The following is a 26,207-nucleotide window of genomic DNA, read 5'->3' on the forward strand; positions in this document are numbered from 1 at the left end:
AAACTCAAAAAAATTTTTGGGGATGAAAACGTCAAGTCTTCACCAAGGCTAACTATCCAGACTAGTCCGATGTGGGCCAGAAAAAAAGCCAGGGAAGTCCCCAAGTAGGAGTTCCATCACAGAAGGAAAAAGGAAAAAAGAAAGACGGGGAGGGAATCAAGTTAATTCCAAGCCAAAAGCCAGGCTGAACAACTCTGTCTTACAGGAAAGAAATCAGATCCTGCAGGGCCCTGGTCTTATGAGACAGAGTGTTCCACCAGGCCAGAGCCAGTGTTGAAAAGGCTAAAAGAGGGTTAGTCAAATTCACAGAGGGGAGGGTTATAGATGGCTGCTAACCATGATGACGATGTTCTGCCTCTCTGGTGAGAGGCAACAATGATTCTGAATATCCGTTGCTGAAAACCACAGGAGGGGAGAGGGCTCAGGTCTTGCTTGTGGGTTTCCCCAGGCACTTGGTTGGCCACTGTGACAACAGGATGCTGGACTAGATGGGCTCTTGGCCTGATCCAGCCAATGGTTCTTATGTTAGACTAACACAGAGCATCTCAGTAGACATTTCTGACTTTTCATCTACCCCACCCCCCAGACAGAATGTTTGGGTTGGTATTTCTTTAACAGGAATCAGCACTGCGGAAGGAACTTTGCATGGATGTCGGAATGTTCCGTGCAGGTTCAGAGTGACCGTTGAGCAGGGCAGTTGGAAAGAGAAGAGCTGGTCTGAGCAGAATGACCGAGACAAAAGCTTCCTTCCAGATGGAAGCAAACTAACATGGCAAGCAAGTGAGAAGAGGGACGGAGGGGAAGCCATATTAGAGCACCAAGAAAAGTCACCTTGAAGAGAAGATGGCAGGGCAAGAAAAGAGATAAGTGCTGAACCCACCATATCCAAGGGCAAAGCTAGAGATTACAAGGGTGGAAAATGGGGTTCCCCGCTTTGTGAAACATTTGCAGGAGGGTGGCTTAAGCAGAGAGTAGCCTGCCCAATAGTTTTCTGTTTCAAGTCCCTCCAAGTAATTCTATACTTTCTCCTGAATGGACACACTTTTATTTCAGAGCCCACCAGGAGGAAAAATCAGTTCAGGGATGGGAGGTATTTGCAGGGGAGAATTGACTGGGGAGGTTTGACTGCTGGGAACCTAAGAAAAGCCTGCTGGATCAGGCCAATGGTCCATCTAGTCCAGCATCCTATTCTCAAAGTGGCCAACCAGGTGGCTTTGAGGAACCCACAAGCAGGAGCTGAGCACAAGAGCCCTCTCCTCTCTTGTGGTTTTCAGCACAACATGGAGGCAGAGCAATAGCCATCATGGCTGGTAGCCATGGATAGCCCTCTCCTTCATGAATTGGTCACTACCTGCTGTCAGAGCGAGTTCCATACTTCAGCTACGCACTACCTCCAGTCCACCTCTCCTAAGCTCCACCCCCTTTGTGAAAATGGCATCTGAAGGGCCACCACACAGGGGGCCATGGATGGTCCTTCAGCCCGGGAGTCAACTATCTGAAATGGCTGTCACATGAAAGATGGAGCAAGCTTACAGAGAAACAATATACAATATAGATGGGAGTTCCCCGAAGGAATTACCTTCTATTATAAAGATAAAAGATTCAGATTGACAGATACACAAGAAGCAGAAATTTTTTGAGAAGATATGAGAAGGAGCCCTCCAGATGTTTTGAGACTACAGTTCCCATCATCCCTGACCACTGGTCCTAGCTAGGGTTCATGGGAGTTGTAGGCCAAAAACATCTGGAGGGCCGAGGTTGAGGAAGCCTGGATTAGATGACGCTTTGGGTCCCTTCCAACTCTATGATGCTATGATTCTAATTATACTATCCCAAGGAGCAGAAGCAGTAAGCTGGTTAGGATGGAGCTGCTATGCTGGCTTCCCAACAGGTTGGTAACTGTTTCTTCCTGGTAGGGGGCAAGGTGAGGCGATGGAGAGGATGGTGCAGTGCAAATGCAGGAGCTGAGCCAGTCTGGTGCTCCTGGTCACCGCTATGTTTGTGCTATGTTGATCTCCCACAGCTTTCTCACTCCCTTTGTCACTCCCTTTCCAGGTAAGCAACAGTGAGAGCCTTGTGGCCCCAGCCAGTCTGTCAACACCTGGGCATCTGACTTCCACACTCTTTCGGAGGAAAGTATCATAGCCGAGCAGAGCCAGTAAATGGTGCCCTGTCAGTTTGGGATCCTTACTTGTTGAAGTAACCAACTCTTTCTACCACCTGAATGAAAATGGTTTATTGTAGCATTGATAGTTGTGGGTATCTTGCTCCGCAGCCATGGCAAACAGAGACCTCTCTTGCTCCAATGATAGGAAAGTCAACTAAGTTTTCAAAAAATAAAAGCTAAAGTTGGAAGGCCATGTGGTATGATCCCTGAAGGCACAGGAAACCCAGTGTTACATACACCATCCCTGATAGGTGGCCATTGACCTTGTTGTTGTTGTTTAGTTGTGTCCGACTCTTCGTGACCCCATGGACCAGAGCACACCAGGCACTCCTGTCTTCCACTGCCTCCCGCAGTTTGGTCAAATTCCTGTTAGTGGCTTCGAGAACACTGGCCAACCACCTCGTCCTCTCTCGTCCCTTCTCCTTGTGCCCTCTATCTTTCCCAACATCAGAGTCTTTTCCAGGGAGTCTTCTCTTCTCATGAGGTGGCCAAAGTATTGGAGCCTCAGCTTCAGGAACTGTCCTTCCAGTGAGCACTCAGGGCTGATTTCTTTCAGAATGAATAGGTTTGATCTTCTTGCAGTCCATGGGACTCTCAAGAGTCTCCTCCAGCACCATAATTCAAAAGCATCAATTCTTCAGTAATCAACCTTCTTTATGGCCATCGACCTTAGTCACCTCCTAATGATGGATGGTCCACTGCTTCAGAAGCAGCCTGTTCCACTGTTGAACAACTTTTTTCTTTCTTGTTGTTAAAGTAATAGCCTCTCTCTCTCTCCCTCTCTTTTTACTTTGAAGAGAAATCTGACCGTAAGCGATGAGCCATGGGATCTGCAAGCGGGCAAGGTGTACGTGTCGGAGTCTTGCTTGGGTCCCGGGTTCAACACAGTCACTGCTAAAAAGTCCTTCCACCAGAAATATTCTCCAAGTTTGGAAACCATGATCCCCATCCGCCTGAAAGCAAGGCAAGTTGTGTGGCATTAGGAAGCTGCCTAACGAGTCAGACCATTGAGTCCATCAAGCTCAGTACTGTCAACACAGACTGGCAGCAGCTCTCCAGGATTTCAGGCCTTACCTGGAGATGCTGGGGATTGAACCGAGGCGGGGGCGGGGGGGTTTCTGCAAGCAAGGCAGATGCACTACCACTGAGCTACATCCCTTCCCATAACTGGAATGCAAACAGCTTAACAAAGATTGCTTTGAATAGCATTTGCACCCTCTCGTTCTTTGCTGAAAAAGGCCAGCAAAAATAAATAAATAAATAAATAAATAAATAAATAAATAAATAAACCCCAAACTTGTGGGTCGGCATAAAACTGCACCTTATTTTATTGATTGATTTATTTAGAAAGGTGAATTTCTTTTGTGAATTGCTGGGCTACAAAAATACTCCATCTGTTGAAATGTTAAGGCCTCTCCTTAACACTGATTGATGAGAGACAGACCTTTTGAAAATATTCTGTTTATGACTCTCTCTGTTTAATGCAATGTTACCATGATATTGAACAAAAGAAGTCCTATTTTATTCCATTGACGTTTATACCCCTCCTTTCTGTGATAAAACCAGAAACTTCCTGAAGCTAGCAAGTCCAGATCTGGTCAGTGCTTGGCGCTCTAGATATACCATTCCAAGTTCTGCCAAAGTCAAGAAATAAATGAATTATAAATAACACATGGGTATGCATAAAAAAGCCATTTGCAGAAGATGGTGGCCCTCAATATGTTTCTTGCACTTCAACTCCCACCAGCCTCAGCCAATGGTCAAGGATGATGGGAATTGTAGTCCAACAACATCTGGAGGGCCACACCTTCTCCACCCTTGGTTTTTCATGATCTGGGTCTGTGCTAACAAGCATATTTGCAAATAGAAATACAGGGGAGAAACATACAGGACAGAAGAGTATACGTACATGTGAACAGTGGAATGATCTACGTAAGCAACGAAAGGATAGCAAATAAGAAGAGCAGACTATTACACCCAATTCTTTTGGGGACCTTCAATTGGGGTGTGACTTCCCGCATTAAAAAGCAGAAACTTTAACTAATCTTATTGTTTTCAGAGCTACTTCCTTTTGGCCACATTTATTTGCATTTAGCCAATTATTGGACATGTGCGTCAGGTGAAGGTTTGTACATATTTGGTATGTAGCTATATATAAATAGTTTGTGCTTCAAATTTCCTTTACCTTTATGTTTTCATTAGTTAAGAATGTGTGTTTTATATATATATATATATATATATATATATATATATATATATATTTCATGCAGTTTTCTGGTATCACTAGATCAACTTCATCAACTTTGTCAAATTAATTAAACTGATTAGTTTTAAATGGATTTTGAATAAATGTGCAATTGTTACTGTTCTGAATGATGCATTTCATAGAGTAGAGGGCACTAAGTTTATGGAAGCAAGGGGCTGTGACCCTGGAAAATTTGCGAACCACTCAGACGTTAGGAGAAAACCCATGAGAGTTTGTGAGTTTGGATGGACAAACTGCTTGATGCAGCAGAAGGCAGCTTGCTAGCAATGCAATAGATTTTGTTTTATTTTACTCTCTCCACTCTCCCGGGCAGGTCAGCTGTGAATCCAATAGACAACGCGGGGCTGCTCTCATTTGCGACATTTTCTTGGCTCTCGTACCTCATGCTCCGAGGATTCAAGCACAAACTCAGCATGGACTCCTTGCCTCCTCTGTCTCCCCTTGATAGCTCAGAACCAAACACTAAAAGGTAGCAGGGTTTTGACACACCAGTACAGTCATACCTCACGTTATGTTTGCTTCACGTTACGTTCTTTCAGGTTACATCCTGCAGTGACCCGGAAGTACCGGAAAGGGTTCCTTCCGGGTTTCGCCACTCACGCATGCGCAGAAATGCAAAATGACGCCACACGCATGTGCAGAAGCGCCAAATCGCAACCCATGCGTGCACAGATGCGCTGCTGCAGGTTGCGCTCTTTTCAAGTTGCGAACGGGCCTCTGGAATGGATCCCGTTCACAACCAGAGGTACCACTGTAAATGTAAGAGCTTTTTCTGTGTGCAGGGAACGATCATTTGCATGTCCTCACATCCATCTCTGCTCTCGAGACCCTGAGTGTAATAGGCAGTTCTTAGCTACAATTGGCTCCCCACTGGGAGGATCGCGCTGCCATGCCACGATCACACCCCCCCCTGAGAGGATTGCACCACCATGCTGTTATCGGCCCATGGGCTGATTGCCCTGCCCCCAGGTGCACGGCACATGCCTCTCTGGTGCTCACCTTCTGCCAAGTCTCCACCTGGCACAGAGCCGTTACCTTCGGCCATGGGGCGGCTTCTCACGCCGCACCCCTCAGAAGCACGAGAGGGAAGGGGCGCCTCTCTGAGGGAAAAGCAGCCCGGTGAAGCCCCTCCATCCATCCCTCGCTCCCTCCCTCACCCCGGCAATACAGAAGCCGGCGCCACTATCCTTCCTGCTGGTTAAGAAGACAGAGGAAGAGGCGAAGAATGTAGTCAGGGGTCTTCGGCGCTTCTGCGGGGCAGCGTCTCCCTCAGCACGGCTTTTGCCTCAATCGCTAAACACACAAACACATTGGCAGCAACCTCAAACACACACACACAGACACACACACAGACACAGAAAAAGTTTTATTGTTGTTGGTGTGACATTGTGGCCCCAAATGTGCACAGAAAAAACACCAGCAAGGCAAAAGTCTCGGCTCCTGAGGAGCTTACAGTGTAAATGTGACTGGAGAGATGAAGGTGAGCTGTAAGCGGCATTTCACTTTAAAATGTGTGCCCGCATACCTGGAAGCCCATTAAATGTGTGGAATTTGTTTTTAGCTAGCAGCAGCACTTTTAACATGCTCAGAGTAACTAACTTGTGGACCTTTTTAAAAATTAAATTTTCCAAAAATAAAATACAATTACGGTACTGTAGTCAAGCATTTTCCAATATACGTTCCCTTAGTAATTGACCTCCCTTTCATAGTTTCCTCAAAATTATCTATTGCTGCTGCATATTATAATTAATCTATACCTTTGTTCCTCCAATTTATTCTCAGAATAACTTTTACTGCTGAGCTTACACCAAACCTACTAGAGTTTTAACATCCCCCCCCATTCATTTTCGCTATCTTTACAATAATATTATTATAACCTACAAACATTTCCCAATTCTCCTTGAAGGCTGTCTCATCTTGTTCTCTGATTTTACTAGTTAAGTTAACTAATTCAGCATAGTCTATAAATTTCAACCACCGCCACCCCTCTTTTATAGGTACTGCATCCACCCACCATTTGGGGGCATATAGTACTCTCACTGCAGTAGGAGCATACAGAAACAAATTCCTTTGATTCTTTGGTACATCTGGTCCAATTATCCCTAGGAGAAAAGCTTCTGGGTTGGGGTTTTTTTGGGAGAGGGGGGAGGCCTCTTAAATATATATTTTTTCATCTCATTATGTATCATCTCCCCAAATCCCTTAGCTATTCTACAAGTCCACTGCATATGATAAAATGTACCTTTTGTTTCTTTACATTTCCAACGTGTACCTGATTCTGACCATACATCTTTGCTGATTTACTTGTTGTAAAGCACCATCTATAAATCATTTTAACTTGTGGAACTATTTTACCACAGTATGTAATGATGACAACTAGCACAGTTAGAGCTTTCAATAAGGATTAAGATAAATTTCATTAAGGTCTATCTATGGCTGTTAGAGAGATGTTTATCTAAATTAAGGTAACTGGTGACACCACCCAAGGGAGGAAGGGGGAGAAAGCTTTCTTTGATGAGGGGTGGAGGGAGGGAGGGGGAATTTCAATGGGGGGCTGACAAAAAAAAACTGTGCTGGGTACCACCTGACCTTGCTACGCCACTGCCCAGAGGTGACCAGGGTGAGGTCTGAGAGCCAGCCAGGAAGCCAGGCACCCAGGGTAGGGTGTCTGGATCTGATGGGTCTGGCCCCCTGGGGCCCCAGCAGCTGCCCAGTGGTGTTGGTTGCCAACTGAAGACTAGGAGTGGCTCGTTGCAAGGAATTGCTTCCATAGAATTGCAAAGGTCATCTGTTCAGCACTGACTTTGTAACTAGCCATAAGAAGTGGGTCTCTTCCAACCAGCTTGCGAGTGGAAGAAATGTGCAGTGCGGTTCTTTGCCTTTGACAGATTGCAACACCTTTGGGAAGAAGAGCTGGCCAAAGTCGGTCCCAATAAAGCTTCCTTACGCAGAGTGGTGTTTAAATTTCAAAGGACCCGGATTCTGGTAGACATATCGGCTAACATCATTTCAGTTATTATTGGTGCTTTGGGCCCGGTGAGTAGCATGGAAATACAATTTATAAACACGCTTGAAATGTGTGTTTCGAAGGTGGGTGGGGGGATTGTCGGGTGGCATTTGCCAACCTGGCTCTCTCCAGATGTGTTTGAACTGCTGTTCTCATCATCCTCGGCCAGCACACCTTCCATTTGGCAGATTATCTCCCCACCCTGAAAAGTAACCAAGAAACTCTTTTGCAGACAGTGATCATCCACAACATCCTGGCGCACAGTGAAGACGACTCCTGGGACGTCATCCATGGGATTGGCCTCTGCATAGCCCTTTTCATCACAGAGTTTTCCAAAGTCTTCTTCTGGTCAATGGCCTGGGCCATCAACTACCGCACTGCTATCCGATTAAAAGTTGCCGTGTCGACCCTGACATTTGAGAAGCTGCTGTCATTTAAGACTTTGGCACGCATCTCTGTCAGCGAAGTAAGTTGGCTTTATCTTATCTGTAGCTTACCTTTCCTCCAAGGAGCTGAAGGTGGTGGACATGGTTATCTTCCTCCCATTTTTTAAATCCTCACAACAGCCCCATGAGGTAGGTTACAATGAGGGATGGTGGTTGCCCAAGGTCAGCAAGCGAGTTTCATGGCTAAGCAGGCATTTGAACACTGCTCTTCTAGCACTCTGGCCACATACATTCAGGGGTGAGGAATCTCAGACATGAGGACCATATGTGGTCTACCAGGCCACACCCCTCTCATCAGGCCATACCCCTCTCCTCAGGCCACACCATTGCTCCTGCTGCACACTCTCCTTTCTCTGGAATGCTCCCTTGAAATGTGATAATGCCACTTGCATGCCTAAGTGGAGTGTGGTACCTCTGGTTAAGAACTTAATTCGTTCTGGAGCTCTTAACCTGAGGTACCACTTTAGCTAATGGGGCCTCCCACTGCCCCCATGCCACCACCTCACAATTTCTATTCTCATCATGAGGTAAAGTTCTTAACCCGAGGTACTACTTCTGGGTTAGCAGAGTCTGTAACCTGAGGTGTTTGTAACCCGAAGCGTTTGTAACCTGAGGTACCACTGTATATATAAATCTGAATGACTAGCATGTAACTTCCTGTCAAATTCATTGCCCCACCTATTTTCCCTCTGTCCCCACCCACTACAGCCATACAGCCCTCAAAATATTTCTCATGCGGGAACATGGCCTTCCAGCTGAAAATATTTCCTTACCCCTCCTCTCATTCACTTGCCTCCTAGGAGGCATTTGATCGGTAAAACTTCTTTGATGAAAGGTTTAGAATGGATTGTTCTGATCACTGGACAGGGGTGCCAGCTATACAGGGCCCTGAGGGCCACGAGCACACACAAAACTTTTGTTGTGGGATGCTCAGTACCCACACCGCAGGACCCCCAATGTCACTTCCGGTGCCTCGCGCAGCACCGGAAGTCACATCCAAGGTCTTGTGAGACCTCAAAGATGCTGCCCGAGGCCTTGCAAGACCTCAGAACCCGACTTCCAGTGCCACCTAGAGTCAGGTTCCGAGGCCGTGAGGTGCATGACATCATGACGTCACGTCACGTGTGCTGGGCACCTACCGTATTGCCCCAAATATAAGCCGCACTTTTTCTCCAAACTCTGACAGCTAAAAGTTAAAGTGTGGCTTATATTCACGACCTTCCCTTCTCCCCAACAGCTCTGTGGAGGCTTGGGAGCAGCAGGTGGGCTGCACGCCTTTGCCCCATGCTCCCAGGCTGCTTTCTGGGGAGTGGGGAGTTGCGCCGCTTTGCTGGCCATTGGGGGGAAAGGGAAGGCCACCAGCAAAAGCGGTGTGGCTCCTCCCCGTGAGAGCAGCCCGGGAGCACAGGGCAATGGTGTACAGCCTTCCCACTGCTCCCAAGCCTCCCCCAAGCCACTGGAAAGATGGAAGGGAGGGAGGCTGCTGGCGGACCGGGAGCGCTGGACCGGGGGAATGTATTTTTTTCTCCCCACCCCCATGAATTTTGAAGTTGCGGCTTATTTGTGGGTGCAGCTTCTATTTGGGCCAATACAGTATAACCTGGGGCCCAGTTGGCACCCCTGTCACTGGATAAGGTTATGAGTGACTGCAAGTCATGATGGCCAGATGCTTCCTCCAGGTCTAGAGCCAGCTATTGATGAGGGGAAACAGTGGGAGAGGGCCATTGCCCTCCTGTGCTACTTGCAGACTTCTGTTTAGTCCTGCTGGGCAGCAGAACGCTGGACTAGGTAGGCCTTCAGGAAGATCCAGAACAGCAGGCTGGCATTAAAAGCCAGGTGGTTATACATCAGCCGATTCAGGTGTTATACATGCCTTGACAATGAATTGAAAACCTTTGATTACAAGATCACTTCTGACTAGAGACAGACAAATCTGTCGACTTTGATTCTCTGAGTTTCTAATTTTTTCAGTCTGCATTTCCACAACACTCTTCTAATTTTTTTAACGCCCTCATGAAAGTTTGACATTTTAGTGCAAATTTATCTTAACAGATGTAAGCAGTTTAAACTAATAACATACATTTTTGCAAGCCATTTCCTCAAGATAATGCATTTTTTGTATATTTTTATTTTTATTAATGTGAGATGTCTGTGCACATGTCACTCTAGTACGTGCATTTTGGTACACATTACACGTACAGGAGAACTGCATTGCAAAATTCGGAAAAGTGGGAACTTCAAGGATGGCTCGCACATTGTTTAAGAAAGTACAAATTTAGTAGGTTCGTCTTTAAATGTGAAGCAAACTGAATTTGTCCCTCATTCTTCCTTCTGACTAGTTGGTCACAGCATCACTCTTGGTTCCTTTGTATCTTTCAGATGATCAATTTGCTAAGCAATGACGGCTATCGAATATTTGACGCTGCTTTAGTTTGTCCCCTGCCGCTTGCTGTACCTCTGCTAATGACCATCGGCACAATCTATTCCTGCATTATCCTTGGTCCCACGGCACTCCTAGGGCTGGTTCTTTATATTATATTCATACCTGTACAGGTAACACAGTCATTTCCTACATAATCATGGCACTATTTAGTGGGAAGTAACCAATGAAAATCCTCGTTATTACATATTTTTTACATGGCTGTTTATCTGTATATATTTGAAAATTTTATATATGAATGTTTTATGATGGCCTATATTTGTAATGCCTAATAAAGGTTTGGTGAAGTAAGTTTATGTCAATAACTGCTTTAGAAAAAAGGTCCCTAGAGAACCTGTAGATGGGTGGGCATTTTTGGTGGGTATATTCTACAACATGTCATTGGCCTCATTTACACCATACATTTAAAGCACTCTGGTCCTGCTTTAAACAGTCATGACTTCCTCCAAAGAATCCTGGGAGCTGAAGTTTGTTGCGGGTGCTGAGAGTTGTTAGGAGAACTCCTCTCTTCCCCTCTTAGAGCTACCATTTCCCAGAGTTCCCTGAGAAGAGGATGCATAGTTAAACCAATCTGGGAACAGCAGCTCTGGGAGGGGAGTAGAGAGGTCTCCTAACAACTCTCAGCACCCTTAACAAACGACAGCTCCCAGAATCCTTTAGGATAAGCCACGGCCATTTAAAGTGGTGCTTTAAATGCCTAGTGTGTCAATACGGCCCCTGATGCAATAATAGTGGTAGATTTATCCCTGGGCATCCGCACACCACTCCCCTTTATTAGTTGTTCTGTGATGCTTCCCCAATATTATCACGTTACTGCTGCCTGGGGCATCACCCTTGTGCTATAGTACAACATTCGTACAGCACAACCTGGAACATTAGCAGTATGAAATGTCACAGGATTTCAGCAGGAAGCTACAGGAGTGGATATGAAGCGGTATGTCCTTCTCAAAACTTTTTCAGGCACAAACAGGGCTGAAAGCAAGATCATGTGTAATGGTCCCCATATCATCACGAGCCCAAATAATCCTGAATGGATCTTGTTTGGAAGGGCCCATAGTCTATTCACTGGATGACACGGAACTTATTAGTGCCCGGGCGAAGTTAGGCATTTCCTGCCTCTTTCATGTTTCTCCTTGAGGGTTCGGAAGTTGAACAAGAATTTTCTGACTGATGTGTCCTCTAAGCCAGAGGTTCCCAATTTTTTTTTTCAGGCCACAGCCCCCTTGGTTCCATAAACCCATTCCTCAGTGCGCCCTACTCAGCCCTACGAAAAACATTATTCAGAATAGTGGTTTGCATGGCACACTAAGAAAGACAATGGCACAATAAAGTTCATAACAGTAACAATCAATTGCACATTTATTCAAAATCCAGTTAAAACTACTGTGGAACCTCGGGTAGCGAACTTGATATGTGAGGGAGGCAAGTTCACAACCCACAGTGTTTGCAACCCGCAGCGCTGCATCTGCGCATGCGCGGGTCACGATTCGGCACTTATGCGCATGTGCAAAGCTCGATTTAGCGGTTCTGCGCATGCATGAGCGCCGAAACCGGGAAGTAACCCGTTCCGGTACTTCCGGGTTTGGCGCGGTGTGCAACCCGAAAATATGTAACCTGAAGTGTCTGTAACCCGAGGTACCACTGTATTTAGTTTAATCGATTCAACAAAACTGATGAACTTGATCCAGTTATACTAGCTTTCCAAAGTCTGATAGTAATTTAAACCCCCAGCGCCCCCTGCCCCCTCTTGCGTCTTAGTCCCTGCCCACGTAATCCCACTGCCCTTTAGGGGTGCTACCGGGCTACTTTCATGAGTAGGTGGAGAGGCACCTTCTCAGTGCAAAGTGTGTGCTCTACCACTGAGCTACTTGGACCTTCCCCAACACTGAAAGGGCTTTTTTTTGGTTTTTTAAACAGGCCCGTTAGTATTTGTCTCTTAAATTGTTTGCTCTCTTCACATTTTGCCTATTTGCTGTAGATGCTCATAGCTAAGATAACATCTGTATTCCGAAGAGCCGCCATTCTGAAGACGGATAAGCGTGTGCGAGTAATGTCTGAGATTTTAACATGCATCAAGCTGATTAAAATGTATGCTTGGGAGAAATCTTTTGCGAATACCATCAAAGGTATGGGGCACGGCGGGGGAAGAGTTCTTTTGCATCTCAGCTGAGTTCCTTAAGTGGATCGTTACCTGCAATTGTCTTTGTTTCAGTGGTCATCTGAGATTATAATTTGCAAAATTGCATTCCATTGTCTAGAACAGGTGGTGTGGCCAAAAGTGGATGTCGCCGCTGCACACCTGCCATGTGGCACATACAAGCACACAGCCCTCCTTCTCAGCTGATCCATGCAGGTCAGCATGGGAGGGGCATTATATACAAATGATGACAGCCAATGTTCAGATGTCTCACAGTGAAATATGCCACTGTTTGGAATTATTAGTAGCTCTTTCACTTCAAGGGAGAATATAGGATCCCCAAGGAGAACATCCTGATACCTAAAGACAGAACAAAGCTTTAAAAAGGACAGGTCACAAGCCTCCAATCCCAATAATTATTCTTCCCAGGGATTGTGAATGTGGCAACCTGAATTTGCACCTTTTCCATAGGTTTGCTTTTCGTTCAGTTCTCTCTACTGTATTTCTTATATGTTATCAAATTATATGTTTTTGATAAAATAAATGCAGATAAATACATTTCAAAATATGATTTTCAATCTGATGACTGGGGAAGGAGTGATCTGCTTCCCCACGAGGGCACCTAGGATTGGAAAAGGGGTTTAAACCTCCCCATTCAACCCAGCTCTGTTAGCTGAAGTGTTACCACTGCCTCCAAAATCGGTGGGGTCTTGTCATTTGCTTGCAGTGCGGTAGCTCATCTGGGTAGTGGCATTCCTAGCCTAGAAGGTTCTGTGGTTTACCACTTTGCTAAAATCATAACAGCTTGATATATGTATTTTGCCCTCCCCAGGCACCAGAAAAAAGGAAAGGATAATCCTGGAAAAAGCCGGATATGTACAGAGCGTGAATTCTGCCCTAACTCCGATCGTGTCCACCACGGCGATTGTCTTGACATTCACCTTCCACATTCTTCTGAAGCAAGAGCTAACAGCCTCTGTTGTAAGGCTTAACCCCAATTTACATTTTGTCAATGATCGTTTTGTCAGTTTCATATTTTGACCCTGATGTTGTTGACATTACTTTTCTGGCACCCTAAAACTTAGGGTCAAACTAACATTATCCCAGCTTTGTATGTGGTTACTCACCTGTTCACCATGTAGTTCACCATGAATGACCAGGCATTCTGTGATGGTGAGTGCATAGCATTCTTTGGAGGTGAGAGTAAGAAGGTCAGTGGAGGAAGAATAGATCACTCCATCCCTTGTCTACCAGTCTGCTTTGTTTCCATGCTAGCTGTGAAAGAAGAAAAGTCTCTTCATCCACAACCTGCACACAAAACAAGCATGGGGGGTAGAGATGAGAAAGATCACTCCACCCCTCCTCCAGTAGTCCACTTGATCGAATGCCTTTTTAAAAAAATATAACCCCCCCCCAACATTCTAAGAGGTTAGCTGGAAACCTCTTAGAGGGGGGCACATAGAGAAGGACCTCGGATGCTGATTGTAGGGTCTGGGTAAGTTCATACCTGGAAAGGCAGCCCTTGGAAACCTTGGGGTATTGGGGTCCTATGTTATGCAAGGCTTTATAGGTCAAAACCAGTATTTGGAGTTGGTCCTTTTGTCTGCATACCTGTGCTGATGAGCTGGATTCCTGGTTTACCTCCTTCCACAGCAAATTGAGAAGGGCCATAGATCAGTGGTAGGCACCTGGTTTGTATGCAGAATTATTATTATTGTTATTATTAAGAATACCATGCCCATCTGGCTGGATTTCTGCAGCCATTCTGGGCAGCTTACAGCATATACAGAATGTCTCAGATCCAATCCCTGGCATCTCCAGGTTGTGCTGGGCACTTCCTCTGTCTGAAATACTGGCGAGCCACTGCTGCTCAGTGTAGACAAAGCTAGATGGACCAAATGGTCTGACTCAGTAGGCAACTTCCTATGTTCCTATGAGAGCTGCTATTAGTCACTGTAAACAATACTAAGCTAGACGAACGAGCACTTTGATGATAAGTATAGTGCAGCTCCTTATGTTCTATATGGCAAAAGAGCTGGAGAAGGAGTGGGGACAGGGGAAACTGTCTCTCAAGCCTCCATCAGAGAAATTCAGTGCAGCATCAAAATTTATATTGCAACCTGGCAGCTTTAGTCCATGTTGCCATTGTCGAGATGGTGTAGCGGTTGGAATGTTGGGCTAGGACTGCAGGGAGTGAGGTTTAAAGTCCCAGTCTGCCATGATACCAGCTGCCTTTTAACTCCTTTCCCTTTTCAGGCCTTCAGCATGATTGCTATGTTTAACGTCATGAGGTTTTCACTTGCCATTCTGCCGTTTTCTGTGAAAGCCTTTGCGGAAGCAAATGTCGCTATTAAAAGAATGGAGGTAAAACAACAACAACACAAATGTTTTAGGTTTGTTCAGTGGGAGCATGAGAAACAATGGCCTAGGCTGAGGTTCCTGTACCGGACCACACTTTTGCTGTAGCAATATGCACTTTAATCTATTATTACACCAGAGGCTGCTTGCTGGGGAAATTGCAGGAAACTGTACAAGTAATTTTACTCTGTTCATAACCCTTTGCTCTTGATCTTTTTCTTTTTCTTTTTCTTTTTAAAAATTATGTTAGTTCTGACATTCAAGCTAGTTCCCAGAGTTTATTAATCCAGTGACTAAACATGCAGCTTCTGGACATCCCATTTTACTCCAAGCATACCTCTGCCACAATCACATAAGGAGTTAATTTTGTGCATTACTTTATTGGGTGCCAACCTTGACCCTGCCTCTCTCCTTTTTTTCCTTTAGAAAATTCTGCTCACCAAAACTCCTCCTGCCTATGTGATGGCACTGGAGGACCCCCAGAATGCTGTCGTCCTGAAAAATGCCACTTTGTCCTGGGTGAATTTGCCTAGTGAAAGCAGTGCTAGAAGTAATAAGGAGAATGTCCTGAAAGTGAAAAGTGCACGCAAGCCCCAATCCACGACTGGAGTCACCACGTCTCACTCTCAGATATCAAGTTCTGGGAAGGAGTGCAGTAGTAGCAATGTCCTGTCCAACATCAGTTTTATGGTGAAGAAAGTAGGTATATCTGAACGATAATTTGCAGAAGAGTAGCTGTGTTAAGTCCAGCAAGGAAGAGCCGTGTGGTACCTTGAAGACTGACACGTTTCTATGGCATAAGCTTTTGTGGGCTGGTGTTCGTCAGATGTATGAAATGTTACCCCGAGTTGCAGATACATGCACAGGACACAGGTTATATCCAGTGCTATCTTTACTCAAAGCAGGCCCATTGAAATTGATGGGCATGACTAACTTAGGTAGATTAATTTCAGTGGGTCTACTCTGATTAAAACTTAGTTGGCTATGGCCCATGGTTGGGTGAGGGAACGGTAAAAATTGAGATCAGAGGGAGATTAAAGTCTCATCTGCACTGTATATCTATTGCATCCCTTTGAACAGTCATACTTCTCCCAAGGAAAACAGAAAACAAGAACCAAAAGAATTGTTTCTCACAGGAAGTAAACAAAGCACAGATTTCTCAGCTCTTACACACAATTTGTGCGTAAAGTTTTAGACACGGCAATGTTACTGATGGGCCTTTGTCTGAAAGTCTAGTTTTGATGGATGTCAGAACTTAATGGGCCAATGTTATCCATGATGCAGAAAATAGCATGTCCCAGAATCCTTTGGGAAATCCATGAGTATTTAAAATGGTATAATACTGCTTTAAATATATAGTACAGATAGGGCCTAGATCAGGCATCCCCAAACTCAGCCCTCTAGATGTTTTGGGACTATAATTCCCATCATCCCTGACCACTGGTCCTGTTAGCTAGGGATGATGGGAGTTGTAGTCCCAAAACATCTGGAGGGCCAGGTTGGGGATGCCTGGTCTAGATGAAGTAAAGTAGACAGTGATAGCCAGTGCTTTTTTTCTGGGAGGACGCAGGGGTACACATACCCCTAAACATTTTGTGAATCTTTGTACTTTTGTCTGTTTACTGTGTTTATTTTCCCTTATTTGAACTATAAAATGGTGATTTTCTTGAGTCAAAATGAGAGTACCCCTAAACATTTTTTTTAGAAAAAAGCACTGGTGATAGATATGCACTTAACTGGGGTAATTCATTCTATTTCTAATAAATCTTTTCTAACATTTCTTTCTGAATTCGATGTGCTACAGTTAAGAGTTAAGCAATCACTCTATGCATGTTCATGTAGCATACCAGTTGGGAAAAATGCACAATTTCTATGAATAGATCTGTTTCAAAATAAATTTTATTCGTAGGGCAAGGTTTTAGGGATTTGCGGACATGTTGGAAGTGGAAAGAGCTCAATCATGTCAGCGATATTGGGGCAGGTATGCTACCTTTTAAACATTTTGCAGAAAACGCACACTATCTAGTGGAGTTACTTGTAATGTTGTACATTTTTCTGTATTAAATTATTCTATGGTTGTAATGGTCGAATAAGAATATCAACCTCAGCACTTGCAAAGTACAGACATCAAGCATGTGTTGTGCAGTGTCTAAAGTGTCAGCCTAGGACCTGAGAGATCAGGGTTCAAAACTCCACTCAGCTTCTGTCAATAGGCAGGGAGTTCCAAAGTGTAGGTGTTGCCACACTAAAATATTGATTTGTTACAAGTGAAGAACAAGTATCTCATGGTACCTGTAACAGTGCAAGTTTCGCAGATTGGAGTGGCCGAATGGGTGCATAGGGGGTAAGTTGGTAACAACCAGTGCAGATCTCTGAGAGAAGTGTTACATGTCAGCAACCATGCTACAACATTGTATTATTTTTATATTGTTATTATTATTATTATTATTATTATTATTATTATTATTATTACTCCACCCATCTGGCTGGGTTTCCCCAGCCACTCTGGGTGGCTCCAACAGAATATTAAAATCACAATAAAACATCAAACATTAAAAACTTCCCTAAACAGGGCTGCCTTCAGGAGTTTTCTAAAAGTCAGATAGTTGTTTATTTCCTTGACATCTGATGGGAGGCTGTTCCACAGGGTGGGCACCACTACCAAGAAGGCCTTCTGCCTGGCTCCCTGTAACCTTGCTTCTCACAGTGAGGGAACCACCAGAAGGCCCTTGGCGCTGGACCTCAGTGTCCGGGCTGAAGAATGGTGGTGGAGATACTCCTTCAGGTATACTGGGCTGTTTAGGGCTTGAAAGGTCAGCACCAACATTTTGAATTGTGCTCGGAAACGTACTGGGAGACAATGTAGGTCTTTCAGGACCAGTGTTATATGATCTTGGCGGCCGCTCCCAGTCAGCAGCTAGCTGCCGCATTCTGCACTAACTTCAGCTTCCAGGTTAGGCACAAAGGCAAGCCCTACAATACAGTGCCTTGCAGCAATCCAATCTTGGAGCCACCAGTGCCTGAACAGCTGTGGTCAAGCTCTCCTGGTCCATTCTGGGAGAATGGCCGACATATCTATTAATAGCTGTGGCTAGCAGACAAGCTCCTCCCTTCCTCCTGCATGCCTTGCCCACCAAAACTAACAATCCACTTCTGTTTCACTTAACATTTTAGCCTGTCCCCAAACGCAGCCCCAAACTGCACTGAGCTCTCCAGGTGAACGCAGAGCACATGGTGATGCTTGATAACATCTGAAAATGTAATCGTGCTAGTTTTCTAATGTCCATTTTCCTTATTACAAATGTTTGCAGCTTCTTCTTTATTTAGTAAACACTGCTTAAGTTTCTCTAGACTGGCAGTGGGGAATGTGCTGTCCTCCAAATGTTGCTGGATTCCAACTCCCGTGAGCCCCAGCTAGCTTTGCTCATGGAGGGGGGGGGGATTGTGGTCCTTTGGCACCTGGAGGGCCACACGACCCCCACTCCTGCCCTGGAGGGGAAGGATTGCCTATAAAATATGGAAATTCAGGAATGCATGCCACTGAATTAGGAGCAAGAGGAAGAAAAGGAAGCAGGCAGCTAATCTGCTCTTGAAGCTGCTCTCCGCCACTATTACAAAATCTGTGTCACTCACTTAGCACTCAATTTCAATTAGATGTAATCAGGGCACCTCTCTATGCATTTGATTTTCTGTAATGGAGTGATTAGGAGGATCCAGACTAAACACCAGCAGTGCAACAGTGTCCTCTGAAGCTGTGCTTTTCAGGGTGAGTAGCATGTGCTGTAGACATCAGGCAGTTTTTGCAAGACATTCTCTCAAGTTTGCAGTCGTATGGGCACTTACTTGCAGGCAAATGCCACTCAGCTCAGCTGGTGCTTCCGAGTAAGCGTGCATAGGATGCAGAAGATCACCCTGTTCTTATCCTGAATTGCTTGATCCTGCTCCTAGGTTTATTGCCAAGGTGGGGACCTCCCTTTTTTCAGCCCAAGGGCTCTCCCAGGAAACCTTCTGAGGGCCACATTCCAGTGGTGGGCAGGATCAGAAGCCAAAGTGGGTGGAACGATAAATATGAATTTTACTTTTGCACAGCAGGTTAGTTGCTGCAGCCACACATGCGCCTGTCTGTCCTCCAGCTGGGCAATCAAGGAGCGTTATCAGAGTTCAAGGACACATTTTAGCCCTGCAAAAAGTATCAAGGAGGGTGGGAAGCAGGGCCAAAGAGGGGTGTGACCTGGGGGGAATAGGTGTGGCTAGGAAGAGGCTCAAGGGTCAGAGAGAAAGGCCAGGGAGGGCCACACACAGACCTGAAGTTCTCAACCTTTGATTTAAAGTCTGAAACTGATTTTTGTAGCCTGAGCTGGGGTTTTTTTTTATTTTAATGAAATTTGCGCTGATTCTATTGTAACCATCTATTCTTCAATGATACGTAATTTTAACGTTGTGTTCCTGTAATCCATTTTGAGCTGGTTCTGTTTAAAAAAGGGGGGAGTAAGCAAGACAGAACATTTTAAACTGATAAAATAATTATGCACTCTGCTTTTTTCAGATGTACCTCCATGAGGGGACTGTCGCGGTGGGTGGGACTTTGGCATACGTGTCTCAGCAGGCATGGATATTTCACGGGAGCGTCAGAGACAACGTTCTTTTTGGAGAAGCATACGATGAGCAGAAGTAAATATTAAATTAGACAAGAGGATAATGAGGTTGTCACTCTGTGTGTGTGTGTGTGTGTGTGTGTGTGTGTGTGTGTGTACCTGCCTCAGGAACATTGCAGGTTCCTTCCTGAACATTAGCTTTCTCTGGTCATTTTATGTGAAGTGTGCAGGCAGGTTTCTGCCCAACACATTACTAAGGAGCAATACAGGTTAAATAACTACAAGGCGGCGATCTTATGGTGCGTCGCAGCTCATTCTAGGCAGCCACATGTTTATTTTGGGATCTTCTTCTCCCAAGGAGCAGGGAGAGGCACCCACCCTTAGAGAGGTCAACCTGACTTTGTCAGCCAGGGGGTCACAATTTTTTTTACAGCCCATGGACTCATTTGGAATTTTGAGGAAGTGGCTGCCCCATGTGTGGCATGGCATAAAATGGCTTCCCCGTCTAAAAGAGCGAAAGGAGAGGCAGAGCCACAGAATGGGGTGGATACACCAGCCATCAAAATGTGGTAAAGGCACCTATCTCAGCCACTGTTGCCATCATCCATGGAGAGAAAGTCTTTGCACCTTTCCTTTGTTCAGAACAGGCAGCAGGCCTGAAGGAGGCCTCTGTGGACATTTTGTGACTGGTGGTCAGGGATTGACCTCAGAAGCACCCTGGAAGGCCCATTCCCTCACAGGCTTTTAAACTCAGGGGGAGAATTCCACCTCACACATCAGTGGATCTTGGGGAAGTGTGGGGTTTGTGTGTTCATGCCAGAGAAAGACTGCTTCTATAGTTCTTAGTCTGGTTTGTCTTCTCAGCTGGGTGCTTCTCATTCCAGCGATCCAACATAGCGGTCCTCATGTTTCAATTATCACCCCCCCCCCCCGTTTGTATTGTCGTGTAGCATGTGTCAGATTCCAACTGCCATGCGTTGTGCTTTGAAAGTGTAGAATAAGAGGGAAATAATAATAATAACGATTCGTAACTCTGAATGTGTTAAGTCTGCCACTGGCTCACTAACAGAGGCATCCCTCAAAAATCAAAAACAGCAGCTAATGAGACATGGCATTGCTAATTAGTGTCATTTCAGTCTATGCATATTGCTTTTTAATTTGGGGAGATTAATTAAAGCCAGCTTTATAAACGGAGCAAACTGCCTTGTGGTGAGTGACACCCATCCATCTAGCCCAGGGGGAGGCAACTTTTCTTCCTCACCCCACTATCGATGGCCACATTTCACCCAGCATTGTCTTATCAGGAGTTCCAGGCACCCAGAGCACCTTCAGCACCTTGGAGAGCTCCTAGGTTTCTGCTGAGCTAGCTTTGCAAGTTGTTGTCTCAGCAAGTGCCCAGCTCCAACTGAAGCCTTATATAGGCTGGCTGGACCATAAAGCAGCAAGTGTTGCTTACTGCTGCAATTCTAACCCCACTGACCTCAGAGCATGTCCCATTGAATCCAGCATACTTCTGAGTAGACATGGTTAGGATAGCCTTAATCTATTTTAGACAATAAAGCTAGCCAGTTTACAGTTCATCTAAAGTTGAAGAGATGGGTCAATGTCTGGTTCCACAATTGGGGTGCCACCCTGACCATTTGGGCCTCTGCAAGGGACAGGGTGCTTGGCAGGACTTCTGATGCTGTGGGAAATGGGTGAGCAGAGCAAATGGGAGGTGGTGGTCCTTCAACTATCCTGATCCCATACTACTTAGAGCAGTCCAGGTAAAAACCAGAGGAAGAGCCATAGCTCAGTGGTAAGGCATCTGCCTTGCATACAGAAGGTCCCAAGTTCAAGCCCTGGCATCTCCAGGTAAGCTTGAGAATGTCTCCTGTCTGAAATCCTGGAGAGCCCCTACCATTCCATATAGACATGATGGAGCTAAATTGACCTAAGGTGGCTTCCAACATTATGTTAGTTCCACTTTGAATTTTGCCTGGGAGCGAACTGAAAGCCAGCGTGCCACTAGTGATTTTTATGTATTAGTATATACTTAGTTCATATCTACAAAACTAGCACAGGGTCTCTTGCTTGGAAAGAAATAGTGATTTGCAAGAGTCTGAATGCTCCCTTTTTTTAAAAGGTACAATTATGCCATTGAAGTCTGCAGCCTGAAGTCAGATATGGACCTTCTTCCATACGGAGATATGACTGAAGTAAGTGTCTCAATACAAGTTGCATTTAACTTGGCCATTCAGCGCATGCTATCGAGCGCCATTTTCTGACAAATGCCCTCCTGTAAGGGCTTTAATTCATAGTGAAACAGCTTTCCTATTCTTACCCTATCCATCAAGGCATTGTCAAATTAATCTTGCCAAGTCCCTTTTGATTTCACGGGCTGGGGCTGGGGGCTGGGGAGGTGCATGAAAGCACACAAGGGCAACAATCAATCTAGCCTCAGTGTACACTTCCTGACATGTACAATAAATTGCTATGTGGATTAGACGTCCCTTACGGGGAGTGCCAGGGTGGCAACCGTGGCACACATCTGCCTGCAGAGTCCTTCTCTAGTCCACTCCTGCTGTTGAATGAAGCATTTTGTTGTAGCCAGTAGAATAGGTTGCTCTCTGTGTGTGTTTTCCCACAACAGTTTCTCTGGTTTGCAAATTGACCCGTAGGCCCAAAATGCTCAGTGACCACTTGTGACGTGTTACTCAGCCTGTGTGACATGACCATCAGGACATAAGAATATAAGAAGATTCCCTACTGGATCAGGCCAATGGCCCGTCTAGTCCAGCATCCTGTTTTCACAGTGGCCAGCTGGATGCATGTGGGAAACCTGCAAGCAGGAGCTGAGCGCAAAAGCACTTTCCCCTCCTGTGGTTTCCAGCAACTAGTATGCAGAAGCATTACTGCATCCAGTTGTGGAAGCAGAGCATAGCCATTGATAGCCTTGTTCTCCATGAATTAGTTTAGTCCTCTTTTTAGAGTCATCCAATTTGGTACCAATCTCTGCCTCCTGTGTGAGCAAGTTGCATAGTTTAACTATTTTCAGGTAGGTAGCCGTGTTGGTCTGACGAAGTCAATTTTTTTTTAAAAAAACAACAATGTCCAGTAGCACCTTAGAGACCAGCTAAGTTTGTTCAGGGTATAAGCTTTCGCGTGCATGCACACTTCAGTTTAACTATGTGTTGCATGAAGGAAAACTTCCTTTTATTTGTCTTGAATCTTCCAGCATTCATCTTCTTTCCTTAGGCCCTTCTAGTGTTATGGGGGAGGAGAACCAACCACTTCTCTACTCACTTTCTCCATGCCATACTTAATTTTATTAAAAAAATTCGTGACTCCACTTACCTTATCTGCAAACTAAAAAAACTAAACCCAATACTACAACCTCTCCTAAGACTTGTTAGCTAGCAACCCACAGTGTGGGTGGGTCCCTTTCTTCTCACCTTTCAAGGCAGCCTTATGATTGAAGATGAGACTCTAATTTGTCTTCGGGCCAAGACACCCTTTGCATGTTTTGTCTCAGACAGTTTAATGGGAGCAGAATAGGGAAGCTCTGTCTGGATCTGTTTTATTTTTTAAGCACCTCACCTAATTTTCAAAAGAGCCACAAAAGCAGCAAACAAAAATCCCAGGGTCTTCCTGTTTCATTTCCATCTGGTTTGCTCTGTTTTTCCCTGTGACTGATTAAAATGAAAGCAGGTCCATATTTAGGGAAGGGGGTCGGGGGTGGGAAGGATAGAAACACTACAATAATAGATTTTGGCACTGTGTCCCCCACAGGCCACCTCGTCAGAGTAAATTTATATTAAGGGCGCTCTCTACCTGGGATTATTATTATGTGTAATCTCAATCGCATTTGAGCTATTTCTGTACTGCCGTGGCAGATATTTGAAAAAGACACCAGGTGCCTCATTGGAGTGTGTGTCTGCAGATCTGTCCAAGTGTTTGCCATGGGACATATCCCCAGAAGAATAATCTGGAGAAGCACACATGCAAACTCCCTTTATAGACACCCCCCTATAAATAGATCTCCTCTTCCATCTGAGCTGCTATTGACTGCAGAAGGTATAAGAATGTGTATTTATATAGTTGCACACCACCCCATTCTCCAAGCCGTGAAAGTCTCCAGGGGTTCCCGTGCTTATCCAGGGTCCAGTTTCCTTGGAATGAAGGTTAGTTGTGACTGTGCTGGTGTTATAGGACACACATATATGCAAACTCTGCATAAGATGAAGGGGCTCACAGCAATAATACCCCACCAGACCTTGCTTCTGTCGCAGGTTTCTTCTAGCACAGAGCAAACATGTCTCTGTGTCTCCAGCTTCCAGCCTGCGTCCAGCTCAGCTCACACAGACCACTCTAGCTGCTGTTCTCCTACCCAGCAGCTGCGAGGGGCGGGGAGAGAGGAAGGCACATCCATTTGTTCTATAGCACAGAGCAACTTATTTGGTTATGCTGATTGCGGTGCTTAACTAGTCGGCCAAAGCCACTACCTAGGCAAAATGGACTGGTTTGGCAAGCTTGCTCTTGCGTTAGCAGGCAGAATGGTTTTAATGTTGTGCAACGGAGGAATCCATTACAGCAGTTGCTCTCGTGGAAGCACGTTGCACAACACCCTGTGCATTCCATTGTGCAACAAAGTAACCAGCTTGCTTATGCATTCCCTTGTGCAACAGAGTTCCGTGGGTGCAAAACAGTTTCTAGCGGAATAAGGATGCTGCTAAGGGACTTTAACTTAGCACTACATTGGATACACAGGAGCCAACTCCTAGGGGCTGATGTCACTTCAGCCCCCTCTCAATAAAATATTTGAGGGAGCCAGCGCCTCCCCCCCCCCCGATAATGGGCATTGCCATCAAATGGTGTTTTTATGTGTCACATCTTGTGATTGATTATGCCTGGGGGGGGGACCTTACCTGCCCCTCCATATTTTATTCAGGTTGGCACCCCTGATTGCATACAACACATTGTATATATACTAAATATGGCAATTCTTCCCTTTTAAAGATAGGGGAAAGGGGGCTCAACCTTTCCGGAGGCCAGAAGCAGAGAATCAGCTTAGCTCGTGCTGTGTACGCCAACAGAGATATTTACTTATTGGATGATCCCTTGTCAGCGGTTGATGCACATGTTGGCAAGTATATTTTTGAAGCATGTATCAAAGAAGCGCTCCAAGGGAAGACTATCCTCCTCGTTACTCACCAGCTGCAGGTAATGGAAATGGAAGGGAATGGGTTTCAATAGCTTAGCATATGAATTTGTTTTTAAGTCTTACATAGGACAGACCCAGCAGCTGGAAGCTGCCTTATAAGAGGTAGGCCATTGGTCCATCTAGCTCAGTCGTTTCCACACTGACTGCCAACATCTCTCTGGGGTTTCAGGCAAGGTTGTCTCCCAGCCCTACCTAGAGACGCCAGGGATCGAACCTGGGACCTTCTGCATGCAAGGCAGATGCTCTGTTTTGTTGTTTCATTGTTACTCTCCTGCTGCCAGCTTGATAAAAATGAAATAACAACAATACGCCAGCAGGGGGCACAAGAGCCACAGCTCAAAGCTTAAGGGGTTCAGCTTTTAAAAAAATAAATAAAATAAAATTCAGAAGAGAAGGAAAGGTATTTCTTCTCAGTGATGCTGGAAATTTGCTGTTGCTCGACACAGATGGAGCCATTCTGCGCACAAAATATGTGTGCAGTTCAAGCTAAACACACCCTTAGACTTCCCCCCTTTAGTAATATTTAGTTCATCTGCTTCAGACAGGTGTGGGAACAGGGCCGGCCCTAACATTAGGAAGAGTGAGGCAGACACCACAGGTGGCACATGCTGAGAAGCGAAAGTGCTGAAGGGACAGTGCTGTGTGCTACATGTGTCCAGTCTCTGGTTGGACCACAACTTGCATTTATTCCAGATCATTGGCTGAGCATACTGTACTGGGGATGATGGGAGTTGTAGCCCAACAGCTTCTGGGGCCTCAAAATTGAGGAGTGTTGCCCTAAACTAGCCTCAGGTGCAAGTAGACAATATTGCCTCATCATCTGCATTGTTGATAGTAAGGCCCCCATCTGCACTGTACATTTAAAGCAGTATCATAGCATTTTAAAGAATAATGGCTGCTGAATTTTCATGATTTGAATAGTGCAAATGGGTGCAGGAATGTGGAGAAATGAATTGAATACTGGAAAAACGAGAAATGGAGGGAAACCAAAGTTGACAGGTTCATTCATCCCTAGGCAGAACCCAGCTACAGCCTGCTGTCTCCTTGCAGTTTGCACCAAACTCAAAGTACTTTTCTACCTTTATTGTTCCTGAAGCATTGCAGTCTTTACATGTCTCTAACAACTTTGGGAGGGAGGGAGAATCGGGACACGCTCTCTTCCTTGCTTTGCCTGGTGCGCAGAATGTAGCATTTTTTCTATAAACTATAATTATTATCCTCAACAAGGGTGCACGGCGGCAGAACATTTGATGTTTTCCGAACTACAAACTGAAACTTGTCTTTATTCTGAAAATGCATTTTGCAGTGCGTTTTCCCTTCAGCTCATTTCTCGCTTAACCAATTTTCTTTCTCTCTCCCCCCCCACTCCCCATTGCCTTTAAACACACACACACACACACTCCAGTACTTAGAATTTTGTGATGACATCATGTTGCTCGAAGGCGGAGGAATATGCGAGAGTGGTACCCACGCAGCGCTGATGGCTGCGAAGGGGCGTTACGCTCAACTCATTGAAAACCTGCACTTGGAGGAAACGCCGGTGGGTTCCAGTCCTCAACGCTGACATACCAGGACAAACAACAAGAGG

The 26,207-nt window shown here is 45.3% G+C and overlaps 1 protein-coding gene across 5 annotated transcripts in view; it reads left to right on the forward strand.

Moving 5' to 3' along the window:
- The first annotated feature begins 2,748 nt into the window (after positions 1-2,748).
- Positions 2,749-26,207, forward strand: part of LOC307223012 (ATP-binding cassette sub-family C member 12-like) — a 70,463-nt gene continuing 47,004 nt past the window's right edge. For 2 of the 5 annotated variants that reach the window (XR_013841945.1, XM_079988716.1), the window contains exons 1-14: positions 2,749-3,131; positions 4,747-4,902; positions 7,322-7,469; positions 7,673-7,906; positions 10,266-10,439; positions 12,305-12,452; positions 13,296-13,444; positions 14,720-14,827; positions 15,248-15,520; positions 16,731-16,802; positions 19,368-19,492; positions 21,542-21,614; positions 24,415-24,618; positions 26,025-26,159. Coding sequence is in view for 4 of the 5 variants with exons in the window: in XM_079988716.1 (XP_079844842.1) it covers positions 3,106-3,131; positions 4,747-4,902; positions 7,322-7,469; positions 7,673-7,906; positions 10,266-10,439; positions 12,305-12,452; positions 13,296-13,444; positions 14,720-14,827; positions 15,248-15,520; positions 16,731-16,802; positions 19,368-19,492; positions 21,542-21,614; positions 24,415-24,618; positions 26,025-26,159 (2,025 nt within the window). In the remaining variant the exon portion in view is untranslated. The remainder of the gene's footprint in view (positions 3,132-4,746; positions 4,903-7,321; positions 7,470-7,672; positions 7,907-10,265; positions 10,440-12,304; positions 12,453-13,295; positions 13,445-14,719; positions 14,828-15,247; positions 15,521-16,730; positions 16,803-19,367; positions 19,493-21,541; positions 21,615-24,414; positions 24,619-26,024; positions 26,160-26,207) is intronic. The other 3 variants (XM_079988713.1, XM_079988714.1, XM_079988715.1) reach the window with 3 other exon arrangements.

This window comes from Podarcis cretensis, assembly GCF_951804945.1.
Source record: "Podarcis cretensis genome assembly, chromosome: 8".
NCBI classification, from domain to species: Eukaryota; Metazoa; Chordata; class Lepidosauria; order Squamata; family Lacertidae; genus Podarcis; species Podarcis cretensis.